The 23,054-nt window shown below is 33.1% G+C and overlaps 1 protein-coding gene across 4 annotated transcripts in view; it reads right to left on the reverse strand.

The window, feature by feature from the left end:
* CCSER1 (coiled-coil serine rich protein 1) overlaps window positions 1–23,054 on the reverse strand; it is a 1,345,367-nt gene that overhangs the window by 312,938 nt on the left and 1,009,375 nt on the right. Inside the window, exon 11 of one of the 4 annotated variants that reach the window (XM_040478454.1) lies at window positions 13,483–13,528. The exons of the other annotated variants lie outside the window; for them this stretch is intronic. Coding sequence (XP_040334388.1) covers window positions 13,483–13,528 — 46 coding nt within the window. The remainder of the gene's footprint in view (window positions 1–13,482; window positions 13,529–23,054) is intronic. 4 annotated transcript variants of the gene reach the window in all.

The following is a 23,054-nucleotide window of genomic DNA, read 5'->3' on the forward strand; positions in this document are numbered from 1 at the left end:
TTGATGGGGGGTGGGAGGGAAGGGAGGGTGGGTGATGGGTATTGAGGTGGGCACCTTTTGGGATGAGCACTGGGTGTTGTATGGAAACCAATTTGACAATAAATTTCATATATTGGGAAAAAAAATTTAAAAAAATAATATTTGTCCTTATAATTAAAAGAAAAAAAGAGTACTATCTTGTTTCTAATATGGAACCTGGGCCATATTTTTCGAGTTGGTTTAGAACAATGGAAAGTATTTGTATTCCAAAGTCAGAAAACAAAACAAAACAAAACAAAAGAAAAAAAACAGAAGTTGAATTCTGACTCTGCCATTGCACATTGTACTGGGCTGAATAGTCACCCCCAAAATATATTTCCAAATGGTAATCCAATACATTCTGTGACTTTATCTGGAAATAGAACCTTTACAGGTATAATTAAGTTAATGATCTTTTAAAAAAATGTTTAATGTTTATTTATATTAAAGAGAGACAGAGACAGAGACAGAGAATGAGCAGGGGAGGAGCAGAGAAACAGAGACAGAATCCAAAGCAGTCTCCAAGCTGCAAGCTGTCAGCACAGAGCCCAACGAGGGGCTCTGACTCATAAGCAGTGAGTTCAAGACCTGAGTCAAAGTCAGACGCTCAACTGACTGGGCCACCCAGACACCCCAAGTTAATGATCTTGAGATGAGATGGCATCATCTTGGAATTACAGTGGTCTCCAAATCTAATGTCCTTATAAAAGACAGAAAAGGAAGACAGAGGGCCACACAGAGAGGAAGGCCATGTGAAAATGCAAGCAGAGAGTGGAATAAGTTCACAAGCCAAATACCAAGAATTGCGAGCAGCCACCAGAAGGTATGAGATAGGCATGCCATAGATTTTCTTGTGAGCCTTCAAGAAGGAACCAACCATGCACATCTTTATTTGAGACTTCTGACCTCCAGAACTGTGAGAGAATAAATTCTTACTCTTTTAAGCCACCAAGTTTGTGAACGTTTGTTATGGCAGCTCTAGGAAATGGCTATAGGCATATAGTCACTATGAGAGTTAGATTTCTCATTTAAAAATGGGGCTAATGCCCATTTTCTATATCTGTTAAGAAAATTAAACAAGATAGCTTAAATAAACCACTTACCCTGGTGTCTGATATCCAGCAGCACTCAAACATGTTGGTTTCCCTTCTGACAACCACTAATACAACTAGTATTTCCCAAAGGAATGTTTCTAAAATATACTTGCCTTAGTAAGGAGTATAAATATAATTTGTATAAGTTTACATAAACTACAATCCATTAAAAAAGGCAATTTCCATGTATATTCTCTGCATTGTTGGTGATTTAGAAACAGCATGATGCAAAAATTTAATTAAATGCAGTGAATATTAGTTATAAAGAAATTACACAGCACTTTTAAAATCTCTTGTAATGTCAGGAAGTCAGATAGAAAATTTTCATCTTCTTCCCTGAACGTTTGCATTCGTGACCCTCCATCACAACTACCCACACTGACCTCAACATGAAGGGTAGAATGGGGGAATGAAAAAACAAGGGAAAGGACTCTCAACTCTTAACTCCTAAAGGGCCAGAGGGAAGCTTTTATAGCTCATAATTCATGACTAATTATACCCATAAATTCTTAGAGATTGGAGAAAACTCACGTAATTTTTAAAAGTTTTTAATCTCGACAGACTGACCTCACTTTATTTTTTGTTATTATTTTAAATATTTTGCCTTTTTTGTTGGCTACTTCCCTACACAAGAGCAAAGAAACATATTCTCATTAATCGTAAATAAAAGGCAAAAAAGGCTGACTATATATCACATTTTTTAACCTAAATAATATCTTTCAGAAAATAAAATTTTGAAGAGACCGAGGCTACAAATCCAAAACTACTCCGAAATATGCATTGAATGGATTATGAACAGCAAGTTTTTATAAAAGAATTGCAGTGTCCAATTCATATTTATTTATAAGGAATGATTTTTTCCTTTCCAAGGTAAATTAAAACAAAAGCATGATTAACAAATAAGTTAAAATAATATCTTATTAATTAAAAAAAATTTTTTTTTCAACGTTTTTATTTATTTTTGGGACAGAGAGAGACAGAGCATGAACGGGGGAGGGGCAGAGAGAGAGGGAGACACAGAATCGGAAACAGGCTCCAGGCTCCGAGCCATCAGCCCAGAGCCCGACGCGGGGCTCGAACTCACGGACCGTGAGATCGTGACCTGGCTGAAGTCGGACGCTTAACCGACTGCGCCACCCAGGCGCCCCAATATCTTATTAATTTTAGATACTAACATATAACAGATAAAAATGTAACTCTAGGCAAAAGTTCTTGATTTAACATAAGGATTTACCTCAATCTGTTGACCAGAGATTGATAACAAGTTTCTCATTTAAGTTGGATGTGCATCTATTATTTCCATCAACTTTCTAAATGCTATAAAGCCTACAAAAAAGGACACTAAGAAAATAAAAGTTGCATTTATAGATATTTACAACATTGTTCTAAATAAACAGCAAGACTTTTGAGTAGGGGATGAAAGCAGAAGGGGTCCTAGAGAATGTTCTCCTGGGAGTCTCCCAGGAAAACTTTCCTCAAAGCAATTTCAGTCTCCCAAAATTATGCTTTTAGTCTTTCATATTTAAAAACAAAGAATGAATTAATTTTTTATGGACAGATTTTCTGAACAAGATTCACATGAAAATTGTGTAAAATTCAATGTCAACTTTTTGATTTCCAATTTGAATTATTACTGCTAGAGGAATCAGATGCCTAAGGGCCCCCAAATCCTAACCATATGTTCCCTCTGTAAATGTCACATGGGAAAGCAGATTATATATCAAAAAAGAAAGATGCATGTAGACGATGTAATAATACAGACAAGAAAATGCTCAATCACTGAGCTAAGCTGACTGATGTGCCCATTTCCACAATAAATTATACCTACCAGGGGATCAATAATTCAAGTGTTTCCTGGATTATGCATGAAGGGGTATTTAAATGCTTGACCTCTTGACTTTTAAATTTTTTTTTGTCTGTATTAATGATAACAAAACCCTCTATTTATGGTTGATGATGTTTGTTTTCCTTAGATTTTATGTTGAGGCCTAATACAGCCACATTTTAAAGGTCATGTCAGATTTTTCCAATTTAAGCTAATTTGCATATATAGATCCAAGATCTATTATGTATTGATTTTAGTTCTCAGAGACCAATCATAATTTCAAATGTTTATGTCTCTTGGAAGATGTTTCATTATGTATTTATACAGGATGTATATTTTTCATTTTTAAGGAGTGAGCAATACGCCAGATCAACATGAACATGCTTGAACAATAAATGAGTTACGTGTCACCAGGTGAGCAGATTAATGGGTGTATTTAACACGTTATCTGTTTTAGGCCAACATGGAGGTATTTGGATACAAATGCAGTGTTTGTACATCAGGATTCTTAGTAAACTGAAGAATGCTACTCACCCAGAGATTATATGTGTGACAACAAATGAACTCATTTTAACTGATGTTTTAAATGATCAAAAATTGTGATACTTACTGAAATTTATACATAATATTGTCATTGCCTTAACAATAATGAGACTTCCCTCCCCCCCCCGAGGATCCAAGTAATGTATGTAGCATTCAAAGGACAACTCAAAATGGAGATTTCCTGACTTATGTTAAGGGAGTTGAATTCCTTGGTCTGATTGTTCTTTAAGAAGCAAAAACAAATAAGCAACAACCATTTTTTTATCTATATTCATATCCAACCATCTTTAAATCTTTAAGATAAAGATTAGATCGTATGTCATAATTGCCTCATTTCACAAATTGACAAGTGGACTTAAAATAGTTTACAGGTTATCTGAGAAATCTAACAGTGCTTATTTAAACAAAATGTTGTATGAATAAAGAAAAATAACCTAAGTTTTAATAAGAAATCAGTGTCTTTTGCCAAAAATACAACACTTATTTTTAAAAAGAAAAATAAATAAATAACATTTGTTGTTGTGAATTTAGTTTTATCTCTAACAGAGAAACTGACCCTCTCCAACACTGCAAGGAAATTCCATTGCACAAATTACAATCTGTCTGCCCTATGAGCAATGTACAGCTGCTCAAAGAAACTGTGTTCAGCCCTCTGCCATGCTTTTCTACATGCTGCTTCATCCTCCTGGACCTGTTCTTTTTCACATTCTTCAATTGATTAACCTGTACTCAACTTTCAAGAGTTACTTGGGCATCATCTGTTAGTTTGACAGAAGAAAGAAAACTTCCCTAGGGCTGCCTGGGTGGCTTACTCAGTTAAGGGGTTAAGCAACCAACTCTTCATTTAGGCTCAGGTCACTATTGCACAGTGGGGAGCCTGCTTGGGATTCTTTCTCTCCTTTTCTCTCTCTCTCTCTCCCCCTCCTCTCCTGTGATCTCTCTCTCTCTCTCTCACTTGCTCAAAAATTAAACTTCAATTTTTTTTTTAAAAGAAGAAAACTTCCCACAGAATTTAGGGAGAAAAAGACATGATATCTTGATAGAAACATTAAAGAACCTTGGAAGAAGAAGCAGAGAAATGGGTTAGAACCCTGGCTTTGCCACTAATCCTTGAACTTTGGAAAAATCGCTTAATCTCTCAAGAATTTATTTGTGTTGGATGGATTGAAATAAATAATCCCTAGGAGTATTTATAATTTCATATTTTTAGCCTATGGCAACTTATATTTTCTATTCGGAAACACTTAACCTATTTGAACCTTCAAGAAAAATCGCAACAGATTAAGTTCACTCTCAAAATCCATTATATCACTGGGCCCAAGTATTAAATCTAAATATATTTACTAATATATTCCTTTAATGTATTGCCTTAAAATAAGCTTTATATGTCATTAGTGGTCTTATCACTTACCTGTAAATTTTAATAAAGGCAGAATCTAGCATCTTGTGAGTACTTATAAACACTTATTAACATATAGAAGGTAAAAGAATTATAAAATAACAAGCATAAAAAATTTGACTACTTTGATAATGAGATTCCAGTTTAATGATCAGAAACTTCCAAAGTTCTAAGAGAGTATTCTGATTATTCCTAATTCTTAAAGACAGTAACTTAATTCACTTAATTAGCTCACGAATTATTTAAAAGGAAAATATGAAAGTAAGATCATATTCCTTTTATTCTGTATTCTAGTATTATCCCACGATATGTTTCTTGTCTGTTAAATTTAGTACTTCAATTTGTAATCTTTAAATGTCATTCTGTTTAAGAATGAGTTCAGAATAGGCAAAAGTCCCTTGATTAATGAAAAATTTTGGTTAAACCATATCATAATGTAAAATTAGTATTTAGGTTAAAACAGTTCAAGCATTTTAATAGTTTTTAATTACAAAAGAATGTAGCAGTTTTGGTAAGAGAAGACTGCAACAACATGACAATACAAATTATACAAATCATTGAGTATAGAAATATAGAATAGCAAAGGAATTAATGAACCATTCAGACTTTAACAGCATGGGTTCCTGCCTTTCCTCTATACCATACTGGGTGCACAGTTTCTGCTTCATCTTTAACTTTAATAACCATAATAAAACTGTATGATATTTAAGTGCATATATACACCATAAGAAATTTCTGCAAAATATCTGTAACAGAGGTAGGAGGCATAAACTGTAAAAATATTGTGAATATGATGCTGTTGGCTATACACCTGTATTCCCACAAAATTTACATTCAGAAACCAATCCTTAATGAGATAGTATTTTCTTGCCTTTGGGAGGTGATTAGGTCATGAGGGTGGAGCCCTGATAAATGGGATTAGTGCCCTTGTGAAAGAGACTCCAGAGAGCTCCCTAACCTCTCCTGCCATGTGAAGATAGAGTAAGAAACTAGCCATGAGGAACCAGGAAGTAGGTTCTCACCAGACACCACCTGCTGACTGTAATCTTGGAATTCCCAGCCTCCAGAACTGTGAGAAATAAACATTTGTTGTTTAAACCACGCAGTCTATATGGTATTCTTGTTATAGCAACCAGAACAGACTAAGATAATGCTCTTTTTGGTAAAACCTTAGTAGTAAATATAACTTAATCTCATTTAAGATCTACAAATTAAATCATAACATGTCATAAATCATATATGAATCTAAAACAGATATTTCTATATATGATTTTTTTAAGGCCAAGTTTATATTTAGTTTCATTTATTCCATTTCCCATTTCATCACTTCTTCCTTTAACATTTCTTGTAATGAAGGCCTGCCAGCAATGAATTTTCTCAGTGTTTTTTTCTGGAAAAGTCTTTATGCCACCTTTATTTTTGGAAGATATGTTCATTGACTACAGACTTCTGTGTTGCCACTTTGTTTTTCCCTTTTTGCAATTTTAGACACATCACTTCACCACCTTCTAATTTGCAGGGTTCTTGATGAGAAATCTACTGTAATTCTCATCTTTGTTCTTCTGTATATAATGTGTTTATTTCCTCTCCTCTGGCTACCTTCAATGTTGTATTTGATTTTCAGTGGTTTGAATATGATATGTCTGGGTATGTTTTTTGTTGTTGTTACTCTTCTTTATCTGTTCATTGTTTTTTAAGCTTCTTTGTATCTGTAATTTGGCATATGTCATTAAGTGTAGAAAATTAATGGCCATTATTTCTCAATTTTTTCTTCTGCCTTATTCTCTTTTTCCCACTGAGATTTCAATTATACCTAAGTAAGACCACTTGATATTGCTCCACAACTATTGTTCTTTTATTCCCCCCCCCACCCCTGATTTTTTCTCCCCTTTTATTTTTTAGGTTGGGTAACTTATGTTGACCTATCTTCAAGTTCATTGATTCTTTCCTCAGCTCTGTTGAGTTTCCAGATCAGACCATCACAGGCATTCTTCATCTCTCCTTCTGAGCTTTTAATAATTAGCTTTGGTATTTGATTCATTCTTACAACTCCATCTCTGCTGAAATTACACATCTATTCTTGCTTGTCATAAAACTTTTCCATCAGAGTATTTAACATATTAATTATGGTTATTTTCACTCTTCTTTATGATATTTCCAATAACTGCAGCAATATCTGAATCTGATTCTGTTGCTTCTCCTATCTCTTGGCAGTGTGTTATTTTTTTCTTTATTTTCTTTGTGCCTCGGAATTTTTGTGGGAAGCCAGACATCTTGTGTAAGGTGTAGAGACTTAGGTCAATAAACTATATTCCTGAAAATAGGCATGTCATTCCTTCTGCCAGAGGTTTGGTATGGGAATCTAGGTCAGTCTAGGCAGAGTTGAACTGGGTTTGTTATTGTTGCTACAGGTACCCACAGGCTTCAATTTTCTCTAACCACACCTTTCATTTAGGGTCGGGATAGTTTGCCAGAGGGTTTTTCTAACTGTTGGCTCCACTTTCATCTTTAGTCTCTCCTTTGTGCTGTGTCTCCAGGAGGGCTTCTCTCCATATTGTTGTAATATTCCTACCCAAATTCCTCTATTACTGATAACCCAGTGCTTGTTAGTCTGTGGCACATAGAGAGAGGCATTTTCTGCTCCTGTGATTAACCCTAAATCTTAGGCAGGCACTGTGTCCTTGGGTCTCACAGATGCAGCCTTTCAGTGCTTCAGCCTCCCCACCTGCTTGTAGTTCTGGGATTATCATATATTCCTGCCCCTGTCTCAGGAATAAAAGATTTTTTTTCTTTTTTTTTTTTTTTAATTTTTTTTCAACGTTTTTATTTATTTTTGGGACAGAGAGAGACAGAGCATGAACGGGGGAGGGGCAGAGAGAGAGGGAGACACAGAATCCGAAACAGGCTCCAGGCTCTGAGCCATCATCCCAGAGCCTGACGCGGGGCTCGAACTCACGGACCGTGAGATCGTGACCTGGCTGAAGTCAGCCGCTTAACCGACTGCGCCACCCAGGCACCCCTGATTTTTTTTTTCTATTCCCCCAACTGCAGTGAGTTTTCATCAGTGGGTCTGCTGTTCTCCCTGTATTTTGGGTGTCTATTTTGTACGGATAATAGGAAGGAGAACCTGGGTGGAGTTTTGTGCTTTTCCTACAGCAGCTGCTATTCCCTTCTTTAAATCGTTAGCTCAAGGAACACTTTCTCAGGAATCTTGCAAGATGTTTTTGTGAGTATCCAGTGAAATCTGTAAAGAAGAGCCTATAAGTGGGTGCACATTCTCATTATACTTACATCCTCTTGCTAGCCCACATTCGACCCCTACCAATTTGTTAATTAGAAATTAACAGAATTCTTACCGTTACCTAACTTTGCTGTATCTAGTCTCTCCTTGTAAACTGTCATTTTACTTCTGTCTCAGGTAACTTGGTTGCCCTGTTACTGTAGCTCTCTGACATTTGAAAAAATGTTGTGGATTTATATTTTTTCAGGTTTTTCTTTTGTTGTTGTTATCATAAGGGTGGGAACCAGGTTCTTTCTAGCTTTTTACATCCCAAGTTAAACCAAACTTCTACATATAGCTTTAGCATATATTTATTATCTAAATAACTTCAATAACCTAGAATAATAATCATGATTGTCTATAAATCAAAGGAGATGACACATATTTGTGTTAACTGAGTATAGCTTTTACTTTTTAGGAGCTCAAAATTGTAAGCTCAATTGTAAACCAACCATTAGTTTGGTTTCAAAAGAATGACAATATTGAGAGTTTTACTTCTGTAAGATTATAACATAGATTACACTTTTCTTTTGGATCTTTTCTACTTTCTAGTAATCAATTATACTAGTTTGTCTCCTAGTAGTTGTATATTAATAATTTCTTCATGCCACTTAAAGTGTTTTCTTGCTATTCTCTTTGTGACTGAAACCTCTCTTCTGAAGAACAGAACTTTCTCATTCCCAGATGTATATGTACATTTAACTGCAAACATAGACACAATGCACTTTCTAAGAATACAGAGCCATTTTGCTCATGTAACATTTGAAGCAACCCTACCAGCCATGACTTCTGAAGGTGTATTTCAAAGGTAGTGATAGTAAAGTTTTGTTATTTCTCACTATTGTTGAAATATGTTCCTTTATTATTTCTAAGTAGATCAAAGAATGAGGAAAACAAGTAAAATCAAAGTTACACCTAAAATAGGAAGATAAATATTGCAAAGATATTGTGTGGGATGATAGAGTCAGAAAAGAAAGGGAAATGACAACAAATAAATTGATAAACCAAAAAGGAAAGGGAATAAATCAGAAGGCACAGTGGAAAAACTAATTTGAAAAATCTGTTTGTACAAATACAGCCTAGCATCTTAAAAACCTTCTTTCTGGGGCGCCTGGGTGGCGCAGTCGGTTAAGTGTCCGACTTCAGCCAGGTCACGATCTCGCGGTCCGGGAGTTCGAGCCCCGTGTCAGGCTCTGGGCTGATGGCTCAGAGCCTGGAGCCTGTTTCGGATTCTGTGTCTCCCTCTCTCTCTCTGCCCCTCCCCCGTTCATGCTCTGTCTCTCTCTGTCCCAAAAATAAATAAACGTTGAAAAAAAAATTTAAAAAAATTAAAAAAAAAAAAAACCTTCTTTCTGACTTTAAGATTAATGTCATTATAGTTTGCTCTCCTGCCTTTCCTCTTAATTTGTTGTTTTTCATCACTTGCTGATGAAATCGTTTGGAACTTAAAAATCACTTTTCAGCTCTAAAAGCAAAGCACAAAAAGAAATGATTGAAAATTAGGGTAAGTAAGCTAAAGCAAATGAAAGGGAAACATACTTTGAAAAACTGAACGTGTACTTTTTTTTTGATAAACTGAATAACAACGATTGCTGTCTCATAGAATACTTTTGTATTTTCAAGGATAGATTGAAGTACAATGTGAAAAGTCCTATGGAAACATTTAGTCTTTCAATTATATGTAGCTAAATTGTTTCCCTTTATTTTTAGGCTAATTCTCTACCTATTTATCAAACAGTAAAAAAAAAAAAGTGTATGTTGTAAACATACGGTTTAGTTCTATTTGTATTATAAAGGCAACTTCTATCTGATTCTGAATAGGTAGGTAATATTATTATCATGTGTAGCCATTTCAATTAAGTTGACTTTCAACTATCTGGAGATGACTTAACTAAATTAGGTAAATACCTCTGAATAGATTGCATATAAATATTTGATACTCCTTTTTATAAGTTGAGAAATAATAAAGCCATGCTATGAAATGAAAGAAAAACATTTACATTTAATTATTTTAACCAAAAAATTTTTGAACTGTTGCATGCATTTTGCAATACGATGTTCACAATTTTTCTACAAAAAATATATTTATGGTTTACTAAATTTAGAGCTGGTTTATGAAATTTTAGGATATTCCTTTGAAAAAAGGTAAGACACATTCCTGTTAGAAGTGTATGCTGTGCTAGGGGCACTTGTACCCCAATGTTTATAGCAGCACTTTCAACAACAGCCAAAATATGGAAAGAGCCTAAATGTCCATCAGTTGACACATGGATAAAGAAGTTGTAGTTTATCTATACAATGGAATACTACTTGGAAATGAAAAAAGAATGAAATATGGCCTTTTGTAGCAACGTGGATGGAACTGGATAGTGTTATGCTAAGTGAAGTAAGTCATACGGAGAAAGACAGATACCATATGTTTTCACTGTTATGTGGATCCCCAGAAACTTAACAGAAGACCATGAGGGAGGGGAAGGGGAAAAAAAAGTTACAGAGAGGGAAGGAGACAAACCATAAGGAACTCCTAAAAACTGAGAATAAACGGGCTGATGGGGGGTGAGAAGGGGGGAAAGTGGGTGATGGACATTGAGGAGGGCACCTGTTGGGATGAGCACTGGGTGTTGTATGGAAACCAATTTGACAATAAATTTCATATTTAAAAAAAAAAGTGTATGCTGTGTAATTTAGAACACTTATAGTATTTAGTATAGCATACAATAGAAAATAATAACCTATGTGAATCAGTTCCTATATTTTGAAGTGTTGAGATAATACTGTATGGGTCAGATATTTGCAAAATTTTTTTCAAAAATTATAAATCTCAACTCACACAAATATAGAGTTGGTCTTACAAGCATAAGATAACCCTTTACTCACTAAATTGATTATAGATTTTTAAACCAGAAACCAGTTTGAAATTAAGAAGTCAACATCATTTGAATAGATGATCTATCCTTTTAGTATTTAACAAAAACTGTACTGTTTACATTCAAATAAATTTTCAAGACTCCCAGTTCCCCAAGTTAATCATTCCACAAGCATTTCTCTCAAAGTGAAAAGTATTAACTAAGACTATATTACTTTCAATTTAACTTTGATCAATTATTAGTAGCAAATACAGGCATATTGGAGTGGGCTTGATAATTAAAAGCCACATCATGCTTAGGGAGATGGAGATGTAAATTCTCTCATTATATATTCATAGTCTTTCTAATTACCTCATCATGTTAGCAATCCCTCTGTGTTGCTAGATTCTGTTTCGGGTTATCACCAAAGGAAATTGTGAAACTGGATATATTTCAAAATAAAGTGGCAGCTATAGAACAAAGAAGTCCTGGATACTAAATATAAAAAAAAAAAGAAAAAAAAAAGAAAGAATGAAACTTTAGTTAATTGTAACCTAGAGAAAGTGTTAGTCACCACTTCTGACATAGTCACTAATGTAAAATACTAGAGTGAGTAGCCAACTGTAAGATATCCACATATCTTAAAATCTTAAAATTCACATTGATTTTAGGGAACAAGGCAGGAATAGAGATATTTAAAATCAATATTATGACATTCATATGTAGAATAAAACATTCGCTCTTTCAATATAATATCTTTGATAAGCACCACAATTACAAATACTTAAGTCTCCACTAATACGTAACTCAGAGATCCTAAGACTTAACATGACCAAAAGGAAATGTGATAATTCATAATTATCCAAATTCATTAAGCTTGCTATTTCCAAGACCACATGTTTAGGAGGGTAATATCCATATTGGTTTATATATTGAGGCACCGAATACACTTCAACTTTAGATTCTCTTACTTAGACAAACCATGCATCATTTTGTTTTTCATTCTGTTTTTAATAGCATTAACTGTTATTTAACCAGAACAAATTATTTGAAATCTCAAATATTTAATATTATTTTCCTATGCACTTTGATTCTGTGAAAGTGAGAATTAAGATTAATCCAAATTTTTGATTATACTTCCATATTCTTTATTTTCCTACTCATAATTATTTTCAGAACACTTATAATGAACTCACATTTCCAAAAGTTTCTAGTAACAATACCTCCTCCATTTCCCTAACAATAGATATTCTTCTATCTTCAATGCAATATCTAAATTCAATCTTCTATTCATTATAGCAAATCTTTCTGTCACAACCTTATTCATAATAATTAAGAAATTCAAAAGTCTTTCATGAAATGTGAGATAATAAAGTGCATATTTTGATTGTTGTTTGAGCAGTTTTATAATGATGCAAAGTGCTGCAATTTTGTAATTGATTCACAGATCCTCCTCAGTGAATGTGATCAAATTGTATGTTTCTTCTGCCGATAGGGAAGAAAAGCATTATAAACACAGTACTGTGGCTTTGAATCACCTTCAAAATCACATTAAGATGGACCTATTGGCTATTTATTGCTCCACATACTTAGAATCACGTGGTTTATTGCTGCAGCAGTCTATAAAAGGTGGTAAACAGCCATGATTTTCTGATGTGTGGAAAAAGAGGAAAGACATGAATGGAAATGGGCAATAAAAATAGCTCTTTCTCAAAGTCTGATGGCACTTTGGAGATTCTACATATTAAATTTACATATACATCTCTCACTGAAAAAAGTTCATGTTAAAGCAGACAAGCTGTCACAGAAATCTCCTGAGCTGAAGTGCAAATACCTGACTCTCTGCCAAGGTGCATATATTTATAATACAGCTGAGCAAGGTTGTAAAATCCGGGATTTCTATCTAAAAATTTATAGACTATTTTCAATTTTTCTAAATATGATGACTTGGAAATAAACTAAAGTGGTTAGAAAGTCAAGTTTTCTTTAAATTCACTAGAAACAGGATTTATTTCAATGGATTTCCATTTCAAGGAAAGAGGTCTCATTAGCTGTGTGGCAAAAACACAGCTGTGTATGATATAAGAGCTCTGGGAACAAGTATGTAAAAAGAAGTTAGGATTTAAGAAACCTTACTGATTCATTTGACACAGAAAGTACTATCACTGTTGCTATCACGGTTGCACTGAAAATAAACTTAAGAGCCTCTTCTATATTTGCCGCAGACTTTGAGTCATTACTGAAGCTTCAACACACTTGGCCACATCGCAATGCGGTTTTCTTAAATGGGCTGGATAATGACAAACAGATAAGGAAGAGGCAAAGGGAACCAACCGTTTGCTACGAACACATTGTAGGTAATATACAACATTGGGGATTGCATATTGACCATAGGGCACTTGGTCTCAGCATGCCATGCTACAGCACAGGAACACATAGCCATGGTTACAACACAGAGCTGAATTTAAGAGACTCACATAATTGCCTGCGAGAAGGTACAGGAGCACTTCCATAAGCTGTGCCCTGTAAATAAAACACATTTTTTTTTTTTTGGAGCAACTAATCATTGGTAACAATAGAAAATGGTGGAGGAATGAATAAAGAATATGAAAAGAAATACAAAATAAATATGATTTAAAATATTTTTATTCAATAAGGCTTTTGAGTTACTGTATTTGGAGGTATATATATTAAGATAATACATGGAGGAAATTAAGAAAAATATATGTAATGCACCAAAATAAGAAGATAAAATAAAAATTACAGCAAAAGATGGGAACATTTAAATTTGACAGAGAGTTTTGTGAAAAGTAGAACACACATGATATTTATGAAGTGGCCTCCTTAAAAAGTAGGTTCCCTTGCACCAATTCCTTAGCTGATGCAAACATTTTCTCAAAGTCTTAAACTAAGCAGTGTACTAGGACTTGCTCTTTTCTTTTTCTACCTCAAATACCGTACAAAATAAAACTAATGACCTCAATAAATTGGCCCTCATCTGTGTATCAATAAAAGTTAATCACTGAAAAGCAGCATAATCAAATGGAAGGAGAAAGTTATTAAATAAAGATATTAATGGTGTATGATGGACACCTACGTTAGGACAACCACATGCTGAATACTTGCTATATTCTTCCAGTTGACAATGCTCTGCACAAACACAGATTGTAATTCAAATTAATTATTTTTATTTCTGACACTGATCTCTGTCACAAAATTACATTATAGTATACTCAAGGAGAAGTTTTTAAGTATTAGGTACATATAGACCTCTGTGAAAGTCAATAGTTCATTCTAAATATAATAACTTAGAAAAGACAAGAAAATTTGAAAAAGGTAAATTAATATTTATTGAACATTTATTCTCTGAAGCTCCCATGCTTAGCATGTGAAAAGCATTATCTCATTTGGTTTCCACAATAGTCCCTGATATAGTTACAATTGTTTACTTTTGTTTAGTATTCCAGTTTTTGCTAATAACAAAACCCTCTTTAGAATGATTAAATAACTTTAGATTCAGTTTAGAATCAGTTTAAAGAGCTATTCACTTTTTAAAGGCTAGTTAAATAATTAAAATGAGAGATCCACAAAATAATCCCTGTTGTTGGCTTTAATGAATTTTCCTTCTAATTAGCATAGTAAACACTAGTATTATGGGCTTGGTTCCTATAAAGGTATACTTATGAGGAAATTTATCTTATAAGTTATTTCTTTACCCATTGCTCCTACATATGGATAGCCTCCCCGAATTATCAATACCCACTCCCCCCAACCCAGAGTGGTACGTTTATTACAATTGATAAACCTACACTGACATATTTCTATCACCTAAAATCCATTGTTTACCTAAGGATTTGCTCTATTTGTTTCATTGAATTCAGTGGGTTTGGACAAATGCATGACATGTATCTACCATTATAGTATTATACAGAGTAGTTTCACTGTCCTAAAAATCCTCCACCTATTCCCACCCCCCAACCTTCACCCTTAACAACCACTGGTTTTTATACTCATAATTTTGCCTTTCCCAGAATATTAAATAGTTAGAGTCATTCAGTATACAGCATTTTCAGATTGGCTTCTTTCATTCAGTAATATGCATTTAAGGTTTCTTTATGTCTTTTCAAGGCTTGATGGTTCATTTCCTTTTAGTACTGAAAAATATTCCATTGTCTGGATGTACCACAGTTTTATTTATCCATTCAGTTGTTAAAGATCATCTTGGTTACTTCTCAGTTTGGGAAATTATGAATAAAACTATTACAAACGTCTGTGTGCAGATTTATGTATGGACACAAGTTTGCAACTCAGTTGGGTTAATATCAATGAGGGCCATTACCGAATTGTATAGTAAGTGCATACTTAATTTTGTAAGAAACTTTCAAACTGCCTTCCAAAGTGGATGGACCTCTATAGCATCTTTTATAAGTAAAAATGCCATCAAATGTCAGCATAGAGACTAAATATAGCCAAAATGATAAACCTAAGATAGTTCATTTCCAAAGTTTTCATTTTGTTGGACCTTGACTTTATAAACTAATATATATGTATCAGTTAAGAAAAAAGGAGAGTAAATATTATTATTTTTTAAAGTAATATTTGGTTTGGAATAATGAATCATCAGAAAGCACCATAAGAAAACTATGCATTGTTAAAAACTTATTGGGCTTAAGAAGATTGCTTAGGGTATATAATGTAGAACCAGGAAGAGAAATATTTAGGGAAACATGATGACTTAAGCCTAGATTCTCCAGTTCATCCACATAATTTTCTTTCTAACTCATTTTCTCTCTAAAGGATTGATTTAAAATTCCATCCCTAATTTGAGACTATAAATTAAAGCAATAATTAACAATAATTAAAGGCAATAAAATGTCGAAATCGAAATATTGAACTTATTCATCCAATGCTTGGTAAAGAACAAGCCAGCATTCACATTAAATGCAGGAGCTTATTAAATTCAGCAGAGAAATACTTCTCTTCTCTATTTTTTTTTTTTTACTATACAGACAGGGTAGTTCATGGATATCATTACACCCGTTTAATATTTTTACAGTAGTTTATAGCACATCATGTGCTTATTTTATATGTATTGCTATATTAGAAGTGACAAAATTCACTGAAGCACATTATCTCTATATAATATCATATTTTTTCCACATTTCCAGTAGAGGCTATTCTCTGGATTATGTGAGTATGCTGGTTCTCATTATAAACCATCTTAGTTATAAATAAGAACTGAAATAAGCACAAGATTCTGCAACAAGGAAAAAAATATGAAAACTAGAATCCCATGAAAAAAAGGCAATAAATAAATACCTTAAAGAGCACCAAAAAAAATGATAAACTTCCTTAATATCTTCCTACTCCTCTGGAAGCATTTAAGAAAAAACAGATTGTAGGTGTACTCCACAATCCAGAGATAGAAAAGAGGAATGTACATTCTGTTTGGGGTAAGAGCTAACACCATTCTTACTTGTGAAAAATGTTAAAGTAATATCTCAGTTACAATTGAATAAGAATTTAGAACTTATTCACTAGCTCCAGGCACACACACCCAAAAGCAAAACAGTGACAGACATAGAATGGAAATATGAATATAAAAAAATTCTTAAATAACCCTTTATCGAAAAGCGTTGGGCCAAGTGTTTTTCAGAATCCAGTATTATTTAGAATTTGCAAAGTAACACCTCTAGCTAACTCTAGGGCTAGAGTAATCAAAGACATTAATATTTCTGCAGCAAAAATATGATAATCCCACTGTGATTTAAAGAAATTATAAGTAGCTTCTTGTTAATTTAGATCAGGTCAGGTTTGGTTACCAAATAAGTCATAGAAAATCTTTGGGTTTTCAAGGAACTTTATTTGCTTGTTCTTGTTTTTTTTTTTTTGTTTGTTTTGTTTTGTTTTTTGTTTTTTTTTTTGTTTGTTTGTTTGTTTTGGCTCTCAGAATTGCAGATAAGAGATTAAAGAGCTATACAATTATTAAAGATAATGTAATTAGAAACCAAGTAAGTGAAATTTTTAGAAAATTAGAATTTCCATTGCCTTTTCTTAGGTCCTCATAAAATTAAAGTTCTATTGATAAAGAAATGGTTTAAGAAACAATTAGTTATTCAAGAAAGTAGATTTAAGATTTAGCATTTGAAGAAGAATGTTCAACTTCTAGAATAATTACAAATAAAAGAAAAATTGACCTTTGTCCCATCACAGTATGTATATATGGAAATAGTAGGATTTAATTGATATAACCATTCTAAATGCTGAAATAATATGATTTTAAATGATGACAAGATATGTCTGATAAATATCAATATTTTTACATTCCTTCTATTTAAGCTAAATTAATTAGCTAATTAATTAATTTCTATTTAAACTTATAAGGGTAAACCTTTAAGTTTATATATACCACTCAGAACTGTCCTCAAGGACTAATTAACAGAGATGGGTCAATAGTTCATGAAATATGTAGGTTATAAAATACTTGGCAATTCCTTGAAATTGGAAACTATTCAGGTGTATGAATTTTAGACACCTAAATTATATAAGAAACAACCTTATTAGTTTTGGGCTTACTTAGATTCTTGCTTTGATATTTAAACCTTTATTAAAACATCCAAATTGAACATATTAAAGTATCATCTATTTTAAAATCTTCCTTGGATCATTGAGCTGCCCGAGGCATGCCCTTGATCTACCACCCTGGATGACTCAAGTGATAGAGTTACTTTCTCATTAATCAAACCAGGCAGTGCACAGAACTTGCAAGATGAAAGTGCCTTTAAATAGATTGCACTTTTTGTACCCAGTTTGTTATCTTTACATGACCAAAAATAGTGATAATCAGGCTTAATATCTACTATTAGCATTTCAGACCTCATTTCAAGAATAATTCTGCCATGTTTTTAATTTGAAGGTAGTGCAATAAAATTGAGACAAACAAGTAAGATTTGGTGTTAGATATTTAGCTGCCAGAAAGGGAAGAAAGAAAAGTGTTGTTTTTTTTAATGAATAAAATAAAAAAATTACAGCGATTTGTGAGATACTTTCCTTTATTTTCTCAACAACCTGGTAGAAACTCAGAAATGAACATCTGTATGGTAATAACGAATCACATTCTGACAGCCTCCAAATAATGCAACCGGATCTAAACATTTCTATTTCTATTCAGGAAATAATCACAGTGAAAATTCTTTGAGAAAATTAAATGTATGCCCTTCTTTTTTACCTACCTCTAACAGTATTTACCATAGTACCCACGTGTAATAAATTCACCATACATATTTAACAAACATTTGCAATACAAACTTTGCTATCATTAACTTTAAAACATGACTAGTTTTATGAGATCTAATTGAGGCATATGAAAACATATAAGTTTTCTTACATAAACTTTGCTTTAAATTATTTTTTTTCTTTTCTTAAATTGACCCTCTTGAAAGTAATTTATCTGCAATTTTCAATAATATATCTCCTGCTAGTACTTCAGTAAGAAACATAAGAGGTAAGTATGAACTTTCAAAGTACACTGAGAATATGAAATATAGTATCACCCATAAGGAAAACACAAATTCCTCTGCATGCCTTATATCATTTTAACTTACAATAGTAATCACCAACTTACTGTATTTCCTAGGGATTTCCCAAGGCACCGCCAAAGGCAATCAGTTCCTCCCAGCTAGTCATAAATGTCCTATGTTTCTTTCATTGCTTAAATATTGCCCTAAGCCCTTTCCTTTTATTATATGACTTTGAAATGGAGTGAACCATGTCCCAAAAGACCCTTACCAAGAAGAAAGTTGACATTTGCAACAATAAGAAGCAGCATGCACTGTGTGTGAATATGACGGCCTAAAAGACTTGACATAACGTCCCTCTAATTATTTTAGTCTTCTCTGGCAGTGTGCTCATTTATTATCAATAGAAATTAAAACCTTTTAAATGTCAGTACTCTTCACGCTACAGATGTGGGGAAATAAGTTAATACTGAGGACAGGCTATTTATAACATTTTTTTTGTAGAGATAGAGATAAACATTCTCTTTAAACTTATTTTTTTTTTGTTATTTGACAGAGAGGTACTCATTATGATAAACGACATACTTTTTACAGAAAAAAGAGAAAAAGAGGACTAAAATACATAATGAAAAGCAAAGACATAAGAGATTGATTTCATCATTTGAAAGCATACACTTGACATATACAAATACCTATTAAAAACCTTTCGTGCAGAGCATCTGGGTGGCTTAGTTGGTTAAGCCTCTGATTATTGGTTTCCGCTGAGGTCATAATCTAATGGTTCTGAGATGAGCTGAGCTCCGCATCTGGCCCTGCGTTAACATCATGGAGCCTGCTTCAGATTCTCTCTCTCCCATTCATGCACTCTCTGTCTCTGTCTCTGTCTCTGTCTCTCTCTCTCAAAATAAATAAATAGACATTAAAAGGAAAAAAAAACACCCTTTAATGCTTCCCCAATGATGGCAGAATTCAGAAACCTGTACTTAACCCTCAGGTTTGCTACAAGCTTATCACTTTTAAATCTATCACTTTCCCAAATAACACTCAGACTGGCCTTAAAAAAAAAAAAAGAAAAGAAAAGAAAAGGAAAGGAAAAAGAAAATAAAACCAGAAGATGGAAAAATAAGTAGATTGTGGGACACAGGGAAGAGGAGATAATTCTGTAAAGTTGATGTCTTGATTGGCAAATCTGAACTATATCCAAGTGTGTATATTGAAGGTAGAGTAGTATTCCAGTTATCTGGAATCAGACATGCAAAATATTCAGAAGCATGAGAGAAATGTGGACCTGAATGTACAATGGTCTCTAAGTAGTAAGGACGATATTGTATCATAGCCTATTCCACAGCCGAGGAACATAATCTTCTTCAGGGTACAACATATAATAAAAGACAATAAATCAATGCCCTTTCATTTGCAAAATAAGGACCAGTTGATCAGCTACCAGAGAAAATCTCTGAATCCAAGAATTCTACAAAAATGTATCTCCACACTAAACATTTTATTTTAACCTAAAACACACAGAAGTTCATTCATTTAACCATGTTTTGACGTAGGACCAAGGTCTTTCCCTTGAGTGAAAGGGTCTTCTGCTTGTTACTCCTTCTTTCTTGCCTGATCACACAGTAGTGCATCCTCTGCAAATGACACTTTAATTTAAAGGGGCTTTAGAGCTTAAAGTTCTTTGCAAAGCAATATTAATGTTGATTTTTTTTTCCTATGGATTTACTCATTTCTTCCAAAATATTCAGGGTTTTCAAGACATTCTGAAACATTCAGCTTAGTTTTGTTCATTCTTTTCAAATGCCTATTGCTCTGTTTACCTAATAATTAACTCATTCACCTAATAAAAATAATATTTAAGATAATAATAACAATGAAATTAAACAGGTTTAGGGGCAAAGAAGTCAAGGAAAAGTAGCAAGCCAGACAATGTGAATAATGCCTATCACCATCAGCATCAAGGCTTTCCAGAGGGAATGGGCATTTGAATTAATTCAATGTGTAGGTTGTGGTGTCCTCTTATGATCCGAGTGATCAAATGAATGTTGAATTATGTTCATTGGCTATTTTTAAAGATTGGTAGAAAGTTTGACAGAAGCATGTGCTATAAAAATTAATTTTTTGACATACATAAAATAATCTTCATGTATCTAGAAAATTTCCCTAATTCACTGTACTTCAGATCCTTGTGTTGGTATATTAATGTTTTTTTTTCATGTTTTTATTTATTTTTGAGAGAGAGAGAGACAGAGCATGAGTGGGGAGGGAGGGACAGCAGAGAGAGAGAGGGATACACAGAATCTGAAGCAGGCTCCAGGTTCTGAGCTGTCAGCACAGAGCCCATCGCGGGGCTCAAACCCAACAACCATGAGATCATGACCTGAGCTGCAGTTGGACACTTAATCCACTGAAACACCCAGGCGCCCCAGTGGGTTTTTGTATATAGCAATATACGATAGTTAATGATCATGTAAGTCATAGTTTATTCAATAGTCTAATTTTCAATTCAATTGTTTTCATAGTCAATAAAATAGTCACCAGATTATAATTTACTTTTACTGAAAAAGGTCTAAATTAATCCAAATTCCAAAGATAATTTAAAAACCAAAATTGGATTTTAGTATTTGACAGGTCAGGTTAGCCTCTCATTTTTCTCATGAGTGAAAAGTTGGAAGTCAGTGGCTGTTGAAAATTCTACTGAGATCTCAAAGGAAATGTTAATAAGTTACAGTTGATATTTCTTTCTTATGGTTTAGTAAGATTGAAATCAAGAAATATCAGTTCACACACTTAAAGTTAATTTTAAGTCTTTTTAGCCAAGCAACAGAAAGATTAAATGTAGATAAAGAATATTTACACTTATTAGCCATATATGCATTCAGATAAGTGTTATATTCCTTTTGTAATATTTTAGTGTAATGTGTTTTGAATTGAGAATTCACACCCCCCCCATTCATGAGAAGTTACTCTCAGCAGTCACTTCTATGAACAGTGATTAAACTAGTTAAAATTGTTTTCAGTATTCTCCAAATCTAACAATAGTAATATAAAATTTTAAAAGTCTACTATGTTTTATAAAATATAGATCTCACAATTGCAGTGTTGGAGTGTTTCATGGAGAAAATATTGAGGATTATGCTTTTTAAAACAAAAAATAAAGGAAATTTTAATCACGAGAGAACAGTTGGATAATTCTTTCCAGAAAATGTTCCATTTATTAAAGGATAAGCTAGTTTAGAATGATTTTAGATAAAGAGTAAGACAAGGCCACTTATTATTGAGAAATGTTTCTATACCTTTAAAATACTAGAAACTAGAAAGATTACAAACTACACAATGTTAACTATAATACAATTTATTTATTGTGCAAGTAACTTTTTCTGTTATGTTATTAAAATGATAAAACTGTAGGCAACATTTAAACTCTCAAAAAAAAAAATACCCACAAAGAGAGCAGCGCTTTTTCCTTATAGTTCTTTGTTAATAAAAAATAATTTGTGCTCTCCTGAGGAAGACATTATAAAATGCAATATAAATGTGCTTTAGGAAAATTACCAGACACTCTCTTGCTCACCCATCATTAGTTTTTCATCCTGGTGGTTTGTTAAAAGTCAGCAGGAAGCATAATTATGGTTTTGGTATATGGTAGTATAATTATTTCCCTGTTTCCTTCATTTGTCCACATTTTTAAAGGTAAAAATATAGTCTATACTGGAATAACCAACCTTCTTGTGAAATGGATCAAGTTGGAAGGGATCTCCAGTAGTCCTTTCATTTTGACAAATAGTACAGACTTTTAAAAAATCTATCATTATGTCCCTATTTTATATATATTAAGGTAGAGAAAAAAAAGTAGCTTTTATTTTTAGAAACTCCTAGAATGGAATCAGAAGGATTTTTCCAGTATTTATTTATTTTAAAAGGTGTTCTAATTTTAATGATCATTATCATTGTTTTTCTATCAAACTTTGATTTTCAGACTAAACTATTCCAAGTTTTCTATTTCTTCATATAGATACTAGTTTTTGAATCTTCTAATGTCTAATATTTAGCACCACTTTGACATATATCTATGACATCTTGGCTTACAAAGTAGAAAAGTAGAATCAAAGTTAGATAGCTAAGGGACTCTGTCATATATGTGCACTAGGATATCAACTATAACAATGTGGGTCAGTTATTTTACAGAATTTAGCATCCTCTGAAATAGTTTGCAGTCTAGGTACTAATTTTGTAACATAATTTTCAAGTGATATATACTTAGGAAAATCAATACTTTTAGATCTTAGACAAAATGAATAAACTTGAATTTTAAAATTTGGCAATAGACAATAAAAATTTAAGTGCAGAATATCATAATTAAAATTAACCTCTTCTGAAGTATTCCAACTAGAGAATGCAAATACTTTATTCCCATACTAGTTATATTTCCAGAAAAATAAGCATTCTAAAATAGTCAGTGTTAGAATGCTCACTCAAATCATTGAGGCAAATCTCTGAACTTTAGGTATAGCTACTTGGATTGCCTT

This window comes from Herpailurus yagouaroundi, unplaced genomic scaffold (assembly GCF_014898765.1).
Source record: "Herpailurus yagouaroundi ecotype Mexico unplaced genomic scaffold, PumYag 28, whole genome shotgun sequence".
Classification (NCBI taxonomy): Eukaryota; Metazoa; Chordata; class Mammalia; order Carnivora; family Felidae; genus Herpailurus; species Herpailurus yagouaroundi.